The sequence below is a fragment of the Embiotoca jacksoni genome, unplaced genomic scaffold (assembly GCF_022577435.1).
Source record: "Embiotoca jacksoni isolate LCO1_2020_lvr unplaced genomic scaffold, fEmbJac1.0.p SCAF_57, whole genome shotgun sequence".
Classification (NCBI taxonomy): Eukaryota; Metazoa; Chordata; class Actinopteri; family Embiotocidae; genus Embiotoca; species Embiotoca jacksoni.
Window position 1 is genome coordinate 1,543,262 of NW_027185411.1, and position 21,444 is coordinate 1,564,705.

The 21,444-nt window shown below is 45.9% G+C and overlaps 2 protein-coding genes across 2 annotated transcripts; both read right to left on the reverse strand.

Annotated features, from left to right (window-relative positions):
• Positions 1 to 2,970: 2,970 nt before the first annotated feature.
• calm1a (calmodulin 1a) lies at positions 2,971 to 10,166 on the reverse strand. The gene is made up of 6 exons (XM_069172958.1): positions 10,066 to 10,166; positions 5,770 to 5,800; positions 5,492 to 5,635; positions 5,278 to 5,384; positions 4,476 to 4,611; positions 2,971 to 4,248 (listed from the first exon to the last, which is right to left on the reverse strand). Exons 1-6 carry the CDS (start codon positions 10,066 to 10,068, stop codon positions 4,220 to 4,222), a joined length of 450 nt encoding a protein of 149 aa, XP_069029059.1. The 5' UTR covers positions 10,069 to 10,166; the 3' UTR covers positions 2,971 to 4,219.
• Positions 10,167 to 12,636: 2,470 nt separating this feature from the next.
• On the reverse strand, positions 12,637 to 21,345 carry nrde2 (NRDE-2, necessary for RNA interference, domain containing). The gene is made up of 19 exons (XM_069172959.1): positions 21,273 to 21,345; positions 21,073 to 21,163; positions 20,545 to 20,751; positions 20,317 to 20,457; positions 19,955 to 20,214; positions 19,366 to 19,583; positions 18,755 to 18,979; positions 18,414 to 18,603; positions 18,088 to 18,221; positions 17,449 to 17,569; positions 17,117 to 17,289; positions 16,837 to 17,008; positions 16,503 to 16,723; positions 15,923 to 16,418; positions 14,944 to 15,338; positions 14,626 to 14,765; positions 14,309 to 14,450; positions 13,126 to 13,197; positions 12,637 to 12,963 (listed from the first exon to the last, which is right to left on the reverse strand). Exons 1-19 carry the CDS (start codon positions 21,331 to 21,333, stop codon positions 12,838 to 12,840), a joined length of 3,585 nt encoding a protein of 1,194 aa, XP_069029060.1. The 5' UTR covers positions 21,334 to 21,345; the 3' UTR covers positions 12,637 to 12,837.
• Between the last annotated feature and the right edge of the window lie 99 nt (positions 21,346 to 21,444).

Below are 21,444 nucleotides of genomic sequence, written 5' to 3' on the forward strand. Positions count from 1 at the left end.
ACATACAATAAATATGACTTCCGTTTAAATTATGTCAGGCAACACAACAGTGCAGTTGTCAGCGTTGTCGTCTTACAGTCTAAAGGTCCGTGGTTCGATCCCCGCCTGGGACTTTCTATGTGGAATTTGCATGTTCCTGCATAGTAATAAGTAAATTTAAATATGTCATCCCAAATTTGGATGACAAACTTATGCATGTTATCATGCATATAGTCCATGATGTAAAACAAACATCATGTAGTCGTAATTGTGACAAAGTCACACTCCAAGCAAGAACATGCAATCCTCCACAGACAGAGTTCCAAGCCCCTGATCGAACCGAGTACTTCCTGACTGTGAGATGACAACGCTAGCAACTGCAAAGTTGTGCTGCCTCTACTGCATGTTCGTCTGACTTATATTACTTATATGACTTTTACACATTTTCTTGAAGAAAGCACGGTGGTGTAATGGTTAATGTTGTTGCCTCCCAGTCAGAAGGTTGCAGGTTCAATTCTTGCCCTTGCCGGTGGTTTTCATGTAGGATGTTAATGTCATCCTTTCCAGGGAGAGTCTCGAACCCAGAACCTTCTGGATGGGAGGCAACAGCACCAACCACTGCACCGTAGAACTCTCTTCCTTCACATGTTTAAAAGTTATATAAGTCATATAAGTCAGACAAGCATGCAAGAAAGTCATCAAAAATGTTGAAGTTCCAAGCCAGCGTTGTCTTCTCACAATCAGGAGCTTCTGGGTTCGATAGGGGGTCTGGAACTTAGTGTGGAGGATTGCATGTTCTTGCTTGAATGTAATGTTTAACATTATGGACAACATGCATAAGTTGGTCATCCACGTTACGGACGACAAACTTTACTTTTAGGTTATTAAGTTTTTCAGGAACACGGAAATTCCACTTAGGCGGGAATCGAACCCGTGACTTTTATACTGCAAGACGACAACACTGAGAGCTGCACCACTGTGTTGGCCTCCATAACTTGAACTAAAGTCATACATCATTATAGCATGACAAAAAAACTCATACTATAGCATGTCATTCAGACTGTCATAAAGACGCATGTGGTCCAAAATGTCCAAAAATATATCAAAGTATATTGTCTTTTTTGTGAACAGAGGAGAACCCGAGGACCGCTGAGAACTACAAATAAAAATCACATGAACCTGATCAGGGTTGCGGAGGTGGAACAGGTCTCCAGTCTGGGCGGGCGGAGCAGACGGGTGGAGACCTGAGATTTCTTGATGAGCAGGTGAGAAGGAAGAGGCCCAGCAGGGTGCGAGAAACTAGAGTCCACTGATTTTTATTTATTTATTTTTTTAAATAATTATAGCGAAATAATTACTAAGTCATCGCCACTAATAAGATTTTCCTGTGCCGAGTTTCCGTGTTGGTCCCGGAGGTTAATTGTCTGGTTTAACCTGACACTCGGATCCTGTTGGATAAGATAATAAGAATATCTCCAAACTGTCCTTGTAAACAACAACATAACACAAGCCGGGGTTTTAAAAGCGCGATTGTAAAAGATAAGGTGTTTTTCATAAGCAACATTTTTTTTTTTTTAATTTTTTTTTTTATCGTTTGTGTGCCGACAGATTCACACGACTTCACGTCAAACAACATTCAACTCTAACAGCGACATTTTCAGCAAAAAGAAAAAAAAAAAAAAAAATCCAGGACAGTAAAGATTTAGATTTTCTATCAACTTCTGCTCCATATATGACAACAATATTCACACATTAAGAAGTTTGTCCAGCTTGAGGACACAAAGAGAAATACTGAATATTGAATATCTAGCACGCACACACACACACACACACACCATTCTTCTGACTGTTGTGTGTGTGTGTGTGTGTGTGTGTGTGTAACTTAAATCTGAGGAAGGACAGAGACTCTTGGGTATTGGAAACCCTGTTTTAATGTCGGAGTGGCCGCTCACTAACAGCAAGCAGAGAGCAAGATATTTTAATGCACTTCAGACATTTACATAACTCTCGTGTGTGTGTGTGTGTGTGTGACATAGACACATCTAACACCTCCTACTCCTTCACCATCCCTCAGTCTTCCCTGTCTGCTTCTCGTCAATGCCACTATCTCCACCTCGATCTTCAAACGCTCTAGAAAGTGGCGTCGCCGTCGGCAACGGTTTACAAACATGAAGTTCCATCCGACCGGAGCTGCCGGTTGCAGAAACAACCGGAGGAGAGCGGCGGGGAGTTTTAAGATGCACACCGGATCTCCTCATGTTTCAATTTTCACCCCTCACAAGTCCTGAGAGTCTATTATTGTCTTTTAACCCTCCTCCTCCTCCTCCCCTCAAACTCCCAGTTTTCTGCTCCCTCTTTCTCTTTCAAAACCATCCCGTGCCCAGCTCTGTTGCCTAGCAACACCTCCTCATCTGCAGACGGACGTTCTCGGCGATCTGGAGAAGTCCTTGTATGACACACACACACACACACACACACACACACACACACACACACACACACAGAGTACAATTACAGTAATGAAGGAACGTTTATGTAACTGGTTCTTGAGAGCAGGATCTTGAATAGTTTAGATTTTTTTCATCATCCTCCTTTGACAACAATACTGAGAGAAGGTTGAACTTTTCATCTCTTCTTTGCTTTCTTTGTTAACAACAATAAGAACAAAGCAGAAGACGTGAGGTTTGATTTCCCGTACGATACACCGACATGAACTGTATGAAAGACTGAGACGAGCTGCAACCTTTCGCCGTCAGTTTTTCTAGTTCTTGTCGATAGTCAGGCCAAAATTTCCGATGCTCTCATAACACTGTCCGACTAATGTGCGTCCCAAAATAGTGGGCTTCAGTGTCTGCTTTACACTCTGCTCTCAGTGAGACATCACATGCAGTAAGTAGCGCTGGTGAGTCATTTTAAAGCTGCACTTCCCCCACAGAACCAGCTTCACTCGGAGGAACACAAGAAACAAACACACAGCAACCCGACGCCGCGTCTTAGTTCATGATATTTTATTGGAAAAACAAAATGTAAAGACTAGCATGTAGAACTTGGAATGCAGATCAACTGAACTGAACAGAACAGAACAGCTGGACTGGGCCGGGCCTCGCCGCATCCCTCCCGCCCACCCACAAACACTCACACACTAACACCAGATAGAAATGCTGCAAAGCACCGACCCTGTCCCCACCAGACTGAAATCACCTCCCCCGAAGAATATCTCTCTCACACACACACACACACACACACACACACTCAGAGACAGACACACACACACACACACACACACACACACACACACACACACACACACACAGAGCTTTGGGGCAATAAACCGTACCTGAGCGCGCTCAGTGAACCCACCACGGTTTTATTCTCTGAAGTTCACGACTGATTCTCACAGGGATGCGTGTTGGTTTACCGGATACCGATATTGCCCCAAAACCTGTACTTGTGTATAAAACACCCTCAAAGCCCCCCCGACCCCGCCGACGATCCGAGACAATCGCTGCCCGAGGGGCTCAAATCTTCGGCCCGCTCAGGCTTCTCCCTCAGAAAAAGGTAAACACACAAAGGATAAAGTGAGTATCCCAACATGCCAGAAACACAGAATCTAAAATGAGTTCTTGTTTATTCCATTTTAATATTTTTCTTAAAAATAGCTCTGTCGTCACTTGACTTCGTTTAAGGTGAGCAAACTGCAGACGATCCGCCGGTTCATCTTTCTGTAAACTCCCCCCTCCCTCCTCTCTGTGGGTCACAGGCCAAGCTGAGGCCCAACAACAGCCTCCTGCCACCGGGTTCCCGACAGTAACCCATCTAAAGCTGCATGCATGAAGAACGGAAACAAAAGAAAACAGGAAGTTGTAGAAGAAAGGCGATTGGCCAGCCCAAATAATCGTCATGACGTCAGGCAGATGGAACCAGGAAGCAGAGGAGCGGCGGCCAAACCGGCCAGCTGCACAGAGGCTGCTGGGCCAACGAGTTGAGATCTGATTGGGCAGCTCAGTGCTGGGGGTTGAGGGGGGGAGGGGGGAATACAAGCCAGTACATGCAGATTAATTTAATTTAGTTTTTTTGTTTTTTTTTAACCTTTTTTGAGCTTGTTTATATGGACAGATTTTCAGTTTTCCAACATTCAGTTTAAGTTGTCTATACAGAACAGTATGATTAAATGTAGATTTTTGCAATAAGAGGTAAGTGAAACATTTGACTGATTCTTTGTCTTTAACGTGAGCCCGGTTCATTTGGCAGTCATCATCTGAACAAATTCTGTGGGGGAGAAAGAAAAAAACACACAAAACATAAAAAGGAAGAGTTTAACTGGTGTGCTGTAAAACAACAACATTCATGATCAGACAGACACACTACTGAAGAGCTTTCACGAGCAGTGTTTTCTGTCAGCCTTTATGATTTGGCCCGGAGACATTAATAAATCATAATGCATTAAAAGTGCATTAGTGCGGTCGGGTCTCCAGACAGCCTTTGTTCTGACGTACCTTCATAGTTGACCTGTCCGTCTCCGTCGATGTCGGCTTCTCTGATCATCTCGTCGACCTCCTCGTCCGTCAGCTTCTCTCCCAGGTTAGTCATCACGTGACGCAGCTCTGCTGCACTGATGTACCCGTTGCCGTCCTGCCGACAGACAGACAGACAGACAGACAGACAGACAGACCGGTGGTCAGTGAAACACGTCGTCAGTCATTCACACAAATCCTCCAGCGGGGACAGTTGTCTCGTCAACGTGAATATCATTCAGGCTCAACAGTATGAAACTCGTTTGGTCTTTTTTGAGACAAAAAAAAAAATCCCGCCGTTATTCAAACTGTATTTTTGAAGTGAAAACATACGAACTGACAAATTCATGTGGATTGCAAACAAATTATTCCTTTATAGTTTTGTTGACTTGAGATTTCTGCTTGTGAAGTCTCTTTATTGTGTCACAAGGTAAATTGGACTTTGTGCCGACAGATGAAACGAGCCTTTCTGTTGAATCCCCAACATGGCGACACACACAGCTCCTTCCCTCCCACTGAAAACACTCAGCTGGAGGACCGTGTTGAGCTACATGGAGGTCAGCTGACATTACTTTGCTCTTTTCTATTGACATGCTGTTAAATGTAACTGAACACAATTTTCTCTTTGGTGATGGTTTCTATTGATTTCCTCTCGTCAGCCATTGTGTTCATTTTCTTTTTAAAAGACGGACACGGATGGATTTGCTGAAAACACTTTTGCAGGACATAAGAATTGATCATTTGTACCATCGGCTTAAAAAACAACACACAAACCCATTCCTACCTTATCAAAGACTCTGAACGCCTCCCTGATCTCTTCCTCACTGTCAGTGTCCTTCATCTTCCTCGCCATCATCGTCAGGAACTCTGGGAAGTCGATGGTCCCGTTGCCTGGTGGAGAAACGGTCACAGTGAGCAGTAAAATACGAGTATTCGTTACATAAACCTACAAGGATTTAAAAAAAACAACAAAGTCTGACGAATGAATCCCTCCGTACCGTCAGCATCCACCTCGTTGATCATGTCCTGGAGTTCAGCCTCGGTTGGGTTTTGACCCAGTGACCTCATGACGGTGCCCAGCTCCTTGGTGGTGATGGTGCCATCTCCATCCTTATCAAACAGGGAGAAGGCCTCCTTGAACTCTGGACGGGCGCAGCGAGACGAGGGTGAAAGCAAGAAGGGAAGAGGTTGAGGAGGGATTAGGATTAGAATAAAACTCACGGACTCATTGAGAAACATTTGATTTAAATGTTGTTGTTGTTACTGGTCATCTTACCAGCAATCTGCTCCTCTGTTAGTTGGTCAGCCTAAAAAAACAACAACAAAAAAAGTCCATTAAATAAACGTGTCATGTTGCAACCGTGACGAACAGACATCAAAAAGCAGAAGCACCCGTCAGTACAACGTCGTATGAAAGATATCTGAATCGTTTCAACCTTGAAATCATCAAAGTGGATATCTGTGAGGTCGGCCACCAGCCTCGCTGCTTTGGGCTCTGGTTTCTTCACCTCCTTGCCTCCACCTCCTCCATCCAGCCTCAACCCTCCACCTGCTCTGCGCTGCTTCAGATCCACACCTTTCCCTCCCGCACCTCCCCCCCCGGCGGCGCCCGTTTCCCCTCCGAGCCCGTCCAGCGCCCCCCGCACCATCACCAAGCCTTCGGCCAGGCGCTCGGCCCGCTTGCCGTTCTGGACTCCTTGTTTTTTGACCTCGGCCAGCTCGGCTTCGGTTCCCCGCAGGCGGCTCCTCAGCTCCTGCGTCTCCCTGACGAGGCCGTCCACGCGGCTGGACGACGTGTCCACGAGCATCTGCAGGAAGGCTCGGTAGTTCCTCTCCTGCTGCTGGATGAGCTCCTTGTAGTGGTGCCGCTGCTCGTCCAACAGGTCGTAGATGGCGGACCAGCTCACCGGCTCGTCGTCTGCCGGGAACACGGAGACTCTCTTGGGAAGCATGACGAGGGAACGATGGCAAGACGGGCAGGAATTATGTGTTAAGGTGGGAGGAACGGGTGGACGGAAAAAATAATGGCTAGACATCTATCGGTCTCTCTTGATTGTTAAAAAGAATTGGACACGCAGGTGAACAGATTTTCGCCATTTCTCCGAGTAGTTACATAATTATATGGAAGAGTCTTTGATTTGAGTAAATAGAAGTTTTTAGTCCTCCTGAATGGGGGACGGGCGCACGGATAATGGTGACGTCATGGGATAACCGAAGCGCTCGTCTTTCAATCCTTCAGGAGTGGACGGCTGGATGGATGACACAAGTTTTCACAAACCCTCTGGAGCAGCACGGGTCAGCGGGCGACGTCTCTCTCGTCCACAAGCCGGACGACAAGTTGACGGAATTAGCCGCTTCTTCTGTTGACGTTTTCCTCGGTTACTTATCCGTCCGTCTGTCTCTCAATAATCTGTCTGCCCGTCTCTCTTTCCAGCTTGGCGTCCTGCAGCGCTGCGAGCGTACGTGACCGAGCGCCGTCCTTCCCGGGCTGCAGCGGGTGACGCTTTGAAAACCCTGCTGCCTCCATGTCAGGAGTGTTTGTAACGCCTGGCGTCACTCTGACGGACGGACAGTCGAGATGCACGCGCTGATGAAGTGTCCACCCCCCGCAGCAGTTCAACACATGAAGGGCCTTCAACGGTACCACCACACAAAACAATGTGTGTTTGTAGAGGCCAGGAGGGCCAGAGGAGGTCAGTCAAATGTGTCAGGGAAATTGATTTAAGGTGTGTGTGTGTGTGTGTGTGTGTGTGTGTGTGTGTGTGTGTGTGTGTGTGTGTGTGTGTGTGTGTGAGTAACAGTGTCCAGACCAGGGGAGGTCACGGGAGTTCAGTGTGTGTCTACATGTATGTGCTAATCTGTGGCCTGTCATCTCGCTGCTCCTGTTGCAGCTCCTAGGGAGGATCAGTTGGCTGGTCCTCTGACCTCCTACACAGCATCATGGGTCACACCTCCCTCCCCACCACCTCCCTCCCCACCGCCTCCCCCACCTCCTCCCGGGCCAGGCCCCCGTCCACGCAGCCACACAACAGTGTCTGGAAGTGACACATTCATTTCACCAACCGTTTCCCCTGCAAGCCCAGTCACGGTTTGAAGAAGGAAAAAAACAAACAGTAAATGGGCCAAACTGGAAACCTGCCCTTCTTACAACTCTCAGTTCCTGTTGCCACTGATACAACTTCAAAAAACAGAAGTATATGTATAAAAAATAGAACAGGTGTCCACAGGATAAATTGCATCTTTTCTGCTCACACTATTTGACTAATTCTCTCACTGCTTACTTCTCTGCAATGTACGCACAAAGTTCATGACCAAAAATAAAATATAAAAAAATTGAATATGAATCACCTATTACATTCACAAAAACCATGATGGGAGTATTTGATTTCCTCTGGCACAATACCAGGTTGTTAATTTGCTCCATCAGGACGAGGACCACCAGACACCTGAACAGTTTTTCCAAATACATGTTGTTATATGGAATAATAATAATAAAAAGGAGGGTTTTAGGAATCTATTAATCTAGTATTGATGATAGTAAATCATTTATATGCCGTGTTCTTTTCCGACCTGAAGGCAAGGTGTGAATAATGGTTTGATAATCATAATGTTCCTACTACAGGGTTGTCAGGCAATAACCGGGCTGATATTAATGACAGCTATGATCCGTGTACATCGTTGAATGTGAGACCTAACGAGCTGCTAACGCCTCTGAAGGCCGAGCCAAATTCCTGTCCGAGGCGGTGCAACGCGACGGAGACGGTGCATGCAGCGAGGCGAGGGCGGCGGCAGGTTTGGTTTTAGTTTCACAGCACTCACGGAGAGTTTCCAGAGATTTAAGGGGAAACAGAACTTGTTCACAGAGTTGTGATAGAAGCTGCGTGACAACACAAAGTCTCGTTTTGTTTCCCGTCAGTCGCTTCGAGCGGGTTTATAATGAACACATTACACAAGACCAGCTTTTCTGCTTGAAATAAATCCCACAAGGAAGTATGAGCAAAAACCAGCGCATACGTCTACTTCCTCTACCAACTTTCTGAACCGTGGAGCTGTGAAAAACTAACCGCGTATCCATGGTAACCCATCCAAAAAAAGTTAAAACGACAGAGAGAGGGCTGTGATGGACTCGAGTCTGAATTCATTTTAAAAACCAGCACATCATCCCATCAGACTACCTAAATTAAGATTTACTTGAATTAAGATTCAGGTGTAATTAAATGCAAGCAACACCAACTGCCAGGAAGATATTCCTGATATTAAACACGACTAAAATACAAGACATTTAGCTCAAATTCACTTTGAGATATTAGATATGGAGATTTATCACCAAAAAAAAAAAGAAAGAAGAAGAAGAAGGTAAAACTAAAGAGGGTTTTACTTTCATTATCAGCCTACAACACATTTGTATAACAGGCCTGAGGAATGTTTCTCATTTATTGGTTGGAAATCTTTCCACTTGACATGAGTGTTATATATATACATATATATATATATATATATATATATGTTTGAGTAAAGTAAGCAAACCTCCACAAGATCCAAAACTACAGGTGATGCCTGGTCTGACATTGTGCAGACAGAACTGGGATGGAGGTAAATATTATCAGAATTAATCATTCAAAAATAAAATAAATAAAAGTCCTTTTTCTTGCATTTCTTCTACCAGAATCAATCTGTAGCAAAAAAATAAATAAAAAATAAAACAGACTTTCTAACGTTTAAATGTGTATGTGGGCTGTTTTAATGGTAAAGTACCCAAACATAACGATATTACACCAAAATCTCTGACCTAATTTCGGACCGTCAGCCACGCGGTTCGCCGGGTTTCTCTCCCCAACCGGCCGTTGCGTCCAACCGCTCGTAACGGCCGGGACCTCCGTGATCTACCGGGTGAACGGCCGGGACCTCCGTGATCTACCGGGTGAACGGCCGGGACCTCCGTGATCTACCGGGTGATGTGACAGCTTTCACGTCTGGAGTCGATAAAACCGTGAAAAACATCCGTCTCACATCTCAATCAAAAAAAAAAAAAACACCTGCGCAGATTCAACATTTGAGTTTCCATCACGTCTTTAAACAAACTTATCGACTTTAACTCCTGAAAAAAAAGGGGGAAAAAAAACCACGTTTCTGTGTGACCGGGAGGAGAGCGGGAGGAGACCGGGAGGAGAGCGTCGGTCACCGGGGGAGTGACGTTAGCTGTCACGCTAACGCCGCCGAGAACCGCCCGCGACTCACTACCGCGGCCACCTGTGACAAGTCGTCCGCCTCGCAGCTTTCAGCTTCACGCCCGGCTACAACTACAACTTGCTGGAAGGGTAACTCGACGATAAGCTTCCTCCGGCGGAGCTCCGGAGCTCCGGAGGCGGCTCCGGCGGAGCTCCGGAGGCGGCTCCCCGCCACACCGTTAACGGCTAACGCGCTAACTCGACGGCTCGCTTTCGGGATATTTCAACGAAAGAAGACTTTTAAAACAAAACTCCGGGTTCAGTCAACTTCGCGCGGCTTCACTTTTCTTTTTATTTATTTCTTTTTAAAGTCACACGATAACACCGGCGGGTCGGGTACTCACCATGTCTGTTCTGAGTCGGAGCGGTTGATCTGCTAAAAGCTACAAGGGGAAGAGAGGAAATGGATGGTCGCCACTGAGCGAGGCTGAGTGGTGGAGGCGGGCGGGACGAACCACCGCTGCACGGCTCAGCGTATCCCTCCGCACTGAGGGAGGAGGGAGGAGGAGACGTGCTCGCTCCCCGCCGGGCTCCGACGAGACGTGCTCGCACACGAGGAAAATGGCAGGCTGCTGCTGTGCACGTGTTGTGTTTAAAAATACACAAAAATAAATAAAATAAATAAAAAGGTTGACGCAATAGTGCGAGGAGATATTAACAACACCAAATAACAACATATTATGAGAACACTTATACCATATCGCAATATATCCTAAATCTAACAAGATATGTTGTCTGGTGTGTATGTGCAGTGCAGTCGTAGGGAGAGGTTTTTTTTTTTTTCTCACCATTAAATTGTTTTATTAAGAATATGCACAAAAAAACAACAACTTATAAGACCAAATTTTGACAACCAGAAATGGGAAAAAGAAAGACTAATCATGCAGGAGGACATCAGAGGGAATCAGGGCCACTTCTCTGTTATTGAACGTGTGCAGTCGTAAATATTAACCAAAATTGCTGTCGAGTTAACAAACAAATAGACAAAAGTTGTCGTTTGTGATCTCTAAACAAAATAATTTCCCTGGATTCAGGGACGAATAATGCTTGAAACGTTTTAAACGAGGGTCAAACATGAATTGGACCTCAATTCATGTAATGTTTATTATATGGTTATTTAACGGGACTTTAGGCATCAGTCAAAGAGATGGCCATAACACGTTAATAAAGGAGAACTGAGAAATCAATCAGTAGGTCGGCCAGACACTTATCACAGCCAACAATTCAAAATACATCAGTCTGCACTAATGATGACAAGTTGGACTGTAACTCTGCAACAAGAAAGCTTTTAGGAGCTTAAAAAGTCACTTTTTCTGCTGTATTGGGACTCGGAAATGAACTTGTTTTAATATAATAATGTCTTAATATACAATTTCACACCATTGCATTGTGTTTTATTGATGCACTAAACACATATCTTTGTTTGGGGGTCCAGAACAGTCAAACGTGGTGTTATTATTCACGTTTGGACTTTGGGGAAACGAGCATTTTTAACATTGATTGGAGTATGTTGACTAAAATGTGACATTATATTGGCTATCATTTTATTAAGACTAAAAGCTGTCGCCTTTGAAATTAATTTCCAGACACCTTCCAGTGTCCATCTCCTCTGAATCTAATTGCCAGCATGGCACCTGTAAGACACTCTGCTGATGTCCCTCAGCTGTTATTACGTTTGGCATCAAAATCACGTTATTGTAATCTAAATCTTTTTAACTGCAACAGGCGTCAAACCAATTATCATTACAAGATTTTAAAAAACCCGCCACCGACTTTATAAAACGGCCAGAAAGTAACGGACTATTTTGTCTTGCACCGAGCGTTATACAGGCGGAAGGATACGTTTTTTTAAAATCGCGACCGACGGGACTGTGTCACTTGCGGTTTTGCTTTTGTGAGGCGGATTGTGATTGGTCAGGGGAGACCCGCAATATTCTGTGCTCTGTACAGAGCCCTCTGATTGGCTCGCGCGGATCTGCAATGCGCCAAACCACAGCGCGGCAGCGGCGGCGGCGGCGGGAGCGTCTCCGCCGCTGCCGCGTACAATCCGCAACCGCGGACCGAATCCCGACGAGTTTGCGGCGTGTGCGCGTTCGATGAATCGATCAACCGATTACCGCAAACTGCGCGCCGGTGAGATTTCGGTCCGACTTGATCCCGACGTGCTGTGACGTAATGGCGGCCGTGGGCAGCGGTAACCTCACGAGATCAGGTCGGCTGCAGGTTCTGTTGCCCGCCACCGGTTGCACGGCCCCGGGGCATTATGGGAAACGCTCGGCTCTCATCACTGTGTATATATATAAAAAATAATAAATCACCACATCTGGATGATTTCAACCACACCATCACTTCAATTTTAAAAGTTGTATTTATTTTTTTTTAGTAAAAGGTAAAAAGTTATTTATATATATATATTTATACTTTATAAAGTAACAAAAATACTCCACTTTGGGTTTTCTTGGCTGTTCAGCAAGAATCAAAGCAAACACGGACGTATTCCCAAACACAGTTCAGTTCACTCAGACAAAAACCCACAAACCTCCAACACGTCAGTGGAGAAGACGAACGGTCGGCGGGCTTCTGCTGACTCGTGTTTAACACGGTGGGGAATAAAGCTGCCGCCGTGAGCTTGTCAGATCCTCGACAGATTCCTTTGAATGATGAGAGGTGATGATTTATCGGGTTCACGGAGACCCTTGTGTATTTATATTTAAATCCCGGGGAGGTTTGACTTCTCCCTGGTCTCTCGCCGCCCGCCAGCTGATTGACGGGCGACTCGTCATAAAGAGATGCGAGAGGCCGCCGGGTCTCTCCGAAAGCAGGTAAATCAGAGCCACATCACTGGCGGACGGCACTGGAGGTGATCCTCATTTATTATTTATAAAGAAACCTAAAACACACGGCGCATTAATTAATCCCATTTTTTTTTATTTTTTTTTATTGACAAAATGATTCACTAAAACACAGTTTTAGTGGTTTGCTGTGGTAATAAAAGTATTTTGAGAGATTATACACAAAGGATGATTCTTTATATCAATGCAACGAGTCAACGCTGCAGCTGTGTGTGTGTGTGTGTGTGTGTGTGTGTGTGTGTGTGTGTGTGTGTGTGTGTGTTATCAGTCTTCCAGTAGTATATCCAGTTCCTCTAAAGGCAGTCTCAGTCGGAGCTCTTTCTCCGTCATCAGATCTACAAACTCCTGCAGATGCTCAGGGAACAGCTGCACTGCATCCATGTACAAACCCTGATCACACACACACACACACACACACACACACACACACACACACACATTAGCAAAAAAGGCCAATTTACACACACAAAAGAAAAAGAGAGAGAAATAATGTTTTAGTATGTCCAGTTATAATTGAAGTGGTGATCAGCTGCACACTGATGACTGTCTCACCTTAACCCAGGGGATGTTCTGTAAGGCCTTGTAGAAGATCCCTTTGGCTTTATCCACCTTTCCTTCTGACACCTGCAAAATTCACAGACACACACACACACACGTTACAAACACAAAGCACCGACATCAGATTTCACAGTCAATATTTGAGTATCCAAATGTACGTATTACACAGTAAGTTGAGCCGGTGTTACTGCTTGTGTGTTCAAAAGAGGACGACGCTCAAACACAAGAACAACAAACATTGACTCTTAAAGACTCAGTAGATTTTTCACATTATTAATAAAAATGCACATCATTTGAAAATATTCTTTTGTTTCATTCCATTTTTTTTAATGACACCTTAACATTTTCTTTTTTTCTTATTTAAAGGTCCCATATTGTATAAATTCAGATTTATTTTTTTTTCTTTTTAAATTGTAAAGCACGTCTAGGTGCACCGTGATGTGCACGAAGCAGGAAGAAGATATAACCTTCGCGAGTACGTTTTCCAAGTCGTAACACATTTAACACAGTCGTGCTCCCCAAATCCCCAACTCACTGGACTTGGCTCCCAAAGTTTGATGTGCACTCTTTGTTCAAGTTTCAGGTCCATCATGGTGAAATCGCAAAAGCACACATGACTGTAGTCACAAAAACACGTGTAACAAAGACGCTGATGTTGTTACTTCCTCATGAAGGTTATTGCTGCTACCCGCAAATCCCTTTTTGATCGCACCTCTTATAAATACTACAAGACTGTCAAAACGCCGAGTCGATGGAGAAATGCAAACAACCCGCGTTCAGCAGCGGTGCCGTTCGGACTTCTGTAACTTTGTGATGTCACAAAATTACTCTCACGACATACATACATCCCTCCTTCCAAGCTTTTATGTGGAATAACACACTGAGCGGTCGCTCTGTTAAAGAGACGGCAAGATACTCAGAAAAGACTCAGCCAATCAGAAGAGAGGATTGTTGAAACCAACAGACGCAGAACCGCCTGTGGTTGGTCGAGAGGAAATGTAAAACTATATTTAGATGGTTTTTGGTACTTAAAACCACAAAAATATCTTCTTGGGGATATTTAGACTGCAAATAAAACACTAAAAGTGTAAACTACGCGACAGGTGACGGAGATCATGAGTCGCGGCTCGGTGGTAGGAAACGTGTGCAGGTTAGTGTGAGCTGTTTTCTGTCTCACCAGGAAGTGGATGTACATCCTCCAAAGTAAAGGACAATGAGCACCCGTCTCTGTTGCTATGGTGCTTTCAAACAGGCTACGGATACGGTTGCTGAGGCCATTCTCTGGCAAGATGGGCAAGGCATCGTCACGGCAACAGGATCTGTAAAGACCGTAAACATAAGTGTGAAATATTTTGTCAAAGTCGAGGTGAATTTCTCGGCTCGTCACGCAAAAAGGAAGAAACAATAGAGAAACTGAGATCACAGTATCTGAGTGTGTTTCTGCTGCTACAAGCACATGCTCATCTTCATCTTCATCATCATTTCTCGTGTTACCTCTGAGCAGCGTCCACCAGCTGCTTCCTTTGTTGTTCGGCAACAATGGCAAAGAGGCGTGGCACCACGCTGCCATTGTCCCTGGTTACAGAGTGAAAAAAACGACGTGCCCTGCCAGCGCTATGGTAACGATTCTCCACCTGAAAACACAGGTCACATGGAGGTCGTCACGCCACAACAAAGAAAGGACTAACTTAGTTCAGTAAAAGTGAAAAGATAGCTGAGAAATGCAGCTGACACTGATTCAAAATGACCGATCTGATAAACCACGATGATTAAAAATGTGTTTTTCCTTTTTAATAATCAGACCTCATTTACCTGTACATAAATATTCCAGAGGGGGGCGCAGCAGGGCCAGGCTGAGAGAGCAGAGGTCAGCGTCTGTCTCAGCGTGACCAGCGGAAACACACTGACGCTGCTGTGATGTTTCAGCAGCGCTGCCTGCTGCACTGCTAAAACCTCACGCTCAGCAGCTCGCCTGGTCGCACACAGCCCGTCGGCACGACTGGAATCGGCGGCAGAGACGCCGCCTTCAGCGTTACGGTCCAGCTGCTGTCCAGGTGTTCGCGTGCGGTGCGGTTCCTCCATCCTCTCTCTGGCCTGACTGTACACAGCGTTGGCAGCCTGGACGCTCACTGTGAGGTACTGAAAGAGAGCGAAGCAGCCGACCAGACCGCTCGACCTCAGCTTCTCTCCGAGAAGGTCCTCTGGCTCTGGTGGTGAAAAGTGAAGAAATTCAACTTTGGCAAAAGACGACGTCTTCTGTACTTTGTAATATGTCTTAATGATGCATCGTCTTATTTATAATCAGTCTGAAGTTTTTTCACCGACTTCTTCTCCATTACTGATGTCAAATCTACAAGAAGCTGAATGTCGTGTTTCAGTTTGGATGAAGTTGTGTTACTGTACAGAAATCCATTAACTGGTACAACGTGAGGAGCGGGACACCAATCAGTTGGACAATAATCATGCTTACTTTTTAAATACTTCTACTAACATCCTGCAATCTGAGTATTAATAACTAATTGTTGAAGCACAACACCAGAGTTGCTCCATGTTTCAGACCAACTACAAATCGTGTTCACTCCATATTCCGGGCTGCAATAATGTTTAATTAACAAAAAATAAAGATGACTTAATACTGTGTTGTGGGTAGAAAGTGAAGTCTCGATACATTGATTTTCACCTGCTGCATGGGAGGAACTAAATATATATGAATCTAAAACAAATACTGTGTACGCAGGATTTGTTGTAAAAGTGCAAACTGATCTTCCTCGACAGATAAAACAAAATGAACCTTTTCTGTCGGGCGGAGGATCGTGGACGTTCTGGTCCAAAGCTGACAAGCTGGCAGTCAGAGCCTGTTCATAGGATCTCCTGGCCTTCAGGATGGAAACCGTGGAGAGGGGCTGGGAGGATGAAGAGGAGGATGAGGAGGTTCCTTCTGCTAGCCGAGTCAGCACGCACACAGCCGGAGACACTGTCACATCGGCGAGTCGGCTTCCTCCCTCTTTGGCTGCGTCCTCCACCTCCAGCTGGGACCACAGCAGGCTCAGCTCGCACAGAGTCGGGCTGCTCAGCCCTTTGGCTCCGCCCATCGCCGTTGCCGTGGAGAACACTTTGCGGGCCTCGTCCAGGTTGCCCAGCATCCACTCCAGGTGGCCGTACTCCCGCCACAGCACCAAGGAGGAACGGTTGTCGGGTTCTTTGAGCAGTCGCTTGGCAACGCGCTTGCTGCTCTTGCCCTGAGAGCGAAGACGCTTTTTGTTGCCGCTGCGCAGGCAGCGCAAGACCTGAAGGTGAAGACACACAAAGAGTCAACAAGTGCAAAAGGTGAGTGTTTAATAGGATATATTGTCATACAAACTAACTCCTACCTTAACTTTCTCGTACTGAATCCAGCTGAGTGACAGGACGGCTCGGTGGGGGGGAGGAAGGACCGGCTGGACCATACTGAACACGTTGGTGACAAACTTCTCACCCTGCTTCCCAAGCCCCACCCACTTCCTCGTTCCCTGGAGGGTGGTCATGTGACCTACAGAGTTCACCCCTGGTTCAGGTAGGTCGAACGAGGTCAGAGGAAGCTGCAGCTCGTTGCCTAGGAAGCGCCATGGAAACAAGAGTTGTCATTGTCTTCAATTATATGCTTCAAGTTGAATTCAAAATCTGAAAAAAAAAAAAAAAAAAATCCTCATGATGGTGAAAATTTACCCTGAGTGAGCAGAGAAAGGTTCTCCAGAAGCAGGCCGGGCTGACAGGGGGCAGCAGAGAGCACCGGGTCGACAGGCAGACCCAGGAAGGCCAAGAAGTGGAGAAGAAGACGGAGCTTGAGCTCTGGTGAAGACAGACAAATCAGGGACGGACCGATGTCATCAGACAACACCTGGAGTTGGAGGGAGACGAGACATCCGACACAGCGGTCACATTTATTATAGTTTATATTTCCAAACACATCACACATCTGAAGATCCTTCACTTGTCACTCCAGCACCTGTCTGTCAGGGTCCTCGCAGTCCTCCTCTGACTGGTTCTTGGTTTTGTCCGGTCTCCACGGCAACCAGTGAGCCCTCTCACGAGACGACTCCACGTCTAACCAGACTGTCCCTCTCGGCAGGCTGCTGTCCTTCACCTCCTCTTCATCCTCTTCTTCCTCCTCTTCTTCATCTGTGGAAAAAACAAAACCAACAAAAACAGCAACAGTTTTTAGCCCATAACTCAAATCCCAGATTTTAACATCAACACTGAATAAAGTGAGGCTACTTTCACCTGGATGTCTGTGTCAGGGTGTGTGTGTGTGTGTGTGTGTGTGTGTGTGTGTGTTACCTGCACTGGGCAGCAGCCAGCCTCCTCGCTCCTGTTGGAGCATCCATGCCTTCCAGCCTCGGGCCCCCACCTCCCCGACTCTCGCCTCACCGCTGTCCCAGAACGGCTCAAAGAACTCAGCCTGTACACACAAGAGACAGAAAGTGAACAGGAGGACACCATCTTAGAAAAAAGACAAAATCCAAGTGAAATTAAATCTCTACAAATATGACATTTAAAGAAATAGGCTCATTTATTTCTTGCCGAAGGTTTAAATGAAAACATCCACAGCACTCTCGTCCTTCTTCAACATGAACTCTATACTTTTCTTTTCTTCTGGAAAACATTGGGAAACAGCTAACTTGACTCTATCCAGTGTGATGTCACCCATTTGTTTGTATACTATGGTTTTGACGCTTCCAGTCCCGTTTTTTGGAGCCAGAAACGACCATATTTGGACACGCTGGGGAGAAGCGAGGGACGCTACGCCCGGCCACCTACACCCTTAAACCTGAAGTCATTCAGAAAATGTTGCACTCTTCCTTTAAGATTACATTAGGGTTTCAAATTACAATATCAAAACTCAGGATTACTGTCTATGTGTGTGTGTGTGTGTGTGTGTGTGTGTGTGTGTGTGTGTGTGTGTGTGTGTGTGTGTACCTGCTGCTTGGTGGAAAGTTTTTGAACACTGTCAGGTTTGTAGAAAGTAAAGTCGATCATGGCCTGAAACAGAGCGACCGCCTTCTCTGAGTGACCAGACTGACGCAGGAAATGACACTGCTGGGTGAAGATATCTGGATGGAAACAAAAAAAAACAACACAACATCATTCAGGAGGAAATGAAGCAATAATGTTGTACTCGTCCAAATGTTGACAACCGAATGATGCATCTCACGTTGAAATCTGAATATGTGATTGTTATCCACCAAGCAGTCCCCTCAGAGTAGAAAGCAGGATGAGTGAAGGCTAAATAAAATCTCATTTACCCAACAGGTCCTCTTCAACTCCTGGCAGAGCCGGATGAGAGACCATACTTCCGTCCCGCACAGCACTGAGCGTGCTCAGACACTTCCCGTAGGCCGAGTTGACCCTCGACACAGTGAAGTTGCTGAAGTAGCTCTGGGTGAAGAGCAGATACTCCCTCCACAAGGGGGCGCTGTTTGGGTGGAGGAACATCTGAAATACAACACGGAAAACACGACTTAGAGCAACTGGAAGGTTTGGTACACGGGTACAAATGTAATCGGTCATTTCTCCGCTCTAGTTTGGACCAAAAAACAAACAGTTTTCAGCTCTGCATGTTATCAACACACAACAGCAGACGGACCAGTTTCTTCCACTCTTTAGCCAGAACCGAAGGCTCCCAGAGCTCCTGGCAGATCCTGAGCCTCTCGAGCTGCAGAGCGATGCAGACGGGGTTGGTGGCCACGGCACGCTCAGCGATGCACAGCTTTTTTTCCAGGACGGCTCTGTAGGAGGACTTTCGGCGCTCCGCTGAGTCGCCGCCTTGCTGCTCCTCCTCGCCTCCAAACGCTGCGGCACTCAGCTCGTCCTGCGGAGGAGACGATGAAGGTCAGAGGTAGTGATGCAGAGGGTGATGTTGCCATATCCATGTTGTCACAGTCTTATCAACACTTACAAGCTGATGGACAATGAAGGCAGTCAAAAAGAAGTGTATTCCTTAATATTACACGACACAGTTTGTCCAGAAATGCATCGATTGCAGGTTAAAATATGGAGAGCTTAAAAATCTCTGTTGCTCGAGGCAACAGGCAGGATCGAGAGGTGTTCACGGTCAAACCACAAGATGAATATACGTCAGTGAGTCAAGGTCAGTAGAAGCACTGACATTCATACAAACACACTGTGCGGTCTGTCACATGGAGCAAAACAAAGCAGTGAATAGAGCATGTGGTGCTTCAGGTCGAGCCTCCGTACCTGGTATCGTATGAACTGTATCCACAGCTGGGCGTCTTCTGGCTGTTCCCTGAGCCGCCTGTTGAACTCTTCAGTCCTCCCGGACAGAAGCGCAGCCGCCTCCCCCGGCTGCGTGTCCTCCTGCTGCCGGTCCTGCGGTCCTCTCCCCTGGACCCACAGGGCCGTGGAGGAGTCGTACACACCGAGGGGATTCGCTGATGATGTGCGCAGTCTGTCACCTGAATACATGCGGTGAACATCGGTTTGTAGAGATCAAAATGAAAACTTGTGTTAATTCTACGAAGCTGAAGACACTTTCCACGTGGCGCCGCTACTTTAAATTTTCAAAATCAGCCGAGTCCAACTTTGTGTATTTGTCTCAATTACTCGTTTGGAATTTGAAGGTTTAATCACTTTCTTTCTAAATTGAATTCTGTTGAAATTTTTGACTAAAATCTGCTTCAGTTTTTAATACTTTTGTGCTCTTTAAACTCCTAAAATATAACTCAGAAAATACCAGTTTGAGTTTAAAACGAGGACTAAGCTGTTATATTCAGTTTTTTCCTTTTTTTACATTTTTGTATAAAGCTGTTTACACTATATCTCATACCTTTCTCTCCTCCTTTGTTCTCCCCCTCATCGTTGCCCAGAGGGAGGAAAGCGGTGGAGGTGGTGACGTGATTACAATCTGGTAATAAAGGGACGGCGGGTTGGGACCTCAGCAGCTGCCGGCTGCCCGCAGAAAAATATCTGTCTGCCGCTCGTTTACTGTCTCCTCCTTTCTGTTTCTTTTTGGTCTCTGAAGCCTCCCAGCTGACTCCCTGTCTGGAGGAGTCCAGACCCAACGACGAGCTGCCTTTCCTCCTGTACCTGCAACACACGCAGAAAAAGCAGCTCGAGTCAGGATCTGTGTTTTCTTTAGACTCGGGGAGGTTAGTCGGACAGTCACTAAGACAGACTCCCAAACTTTACCGGGCGACGTCTCCTCTGTACAGCGACTTGTAGGTCCAGTTGGCCGAGTCCGGTTTACGGTCCACGCAGAACGGCTGCTCTGTGGGCGACCGGAGGTCATCCAGCCACGAGAAACAACTTGCTAATGGAGCGGCCTGATGTCTGCACAGACGCACACACACACAATCGTAAATACAAAGCAGAAGCAAGCCAGTGCTGTCGTATACCAAATGAAGAGTGTGTCTATACCTGTCCGCCTCCTGTTCCCTTTTGAGATCACTCGGGTAGACGGTGTCCGACTCGGACCCGCTGCCGTCCGAACACCTCCCGCTCTTCTTTTTGTGCTTTTTCTTCTTCTTCCTCTTCTTTTCGCTTTTCTTCTTCTTCTTTCTGGACGACACGTCGCCCTCTCCGTCCCCTTCGTTCTCCTCTGCGGAGCTCACCTCCCTGTCAACACTGGAAAAAAAAAGGACATTTAAAAACAATTAAGAACAAGTGATTAAAGAGTTAAAAACAGTGATTAAAGCAAGCTAAAAAAAAAAATATAGGATAAAAGTTACAGCGCAGTTTAAGACATCCTCAAATCTGGTTCAGTGAGATTTAAAGGAGCTGAAGGTTGTTGGGGATAATTAGGTCAATTCAAAATGAATCGAAGTTCAAGAAAGACAAAAAAAACAAAAACAGAGTTGAAGTTTCACACAATATTTTGAGCTGCTGAAGTTGATGGTAAAACTCCGATGTGGATCAGGAAGACTCAATAAAAGAGAACATCGGTACCTCGTTTCTGTCTTGGTCGTCTCCAGAAAACGACCGTGGAGCGACAGGGCCTCCCCCGTCTGGAAGCTCCTGTTGTTCAGCCAGTCCAACTCTGAAAGGAGCGCGGACACAAACAAAACAGTTCATATTTTTCCACCTACTGACGACAGAGATGCGGAGACGAATAAAGCCGTGGGTGTTTAAAAACCCGGTGTGATCACCTCTGGACGAATCTTCAACTTGGTCGCTCACAACTTCGGCAAACGCTGGAAACAGCGCCATGACACTTTGAGCCGTACGTAAACAGTCGCAGGGATGTGACGTCACTTGACAACCGAATCACTAAAAATAAAATTCTTTAAAATAGTTTTTTTTGTTGGTTTTTTTGTAAAT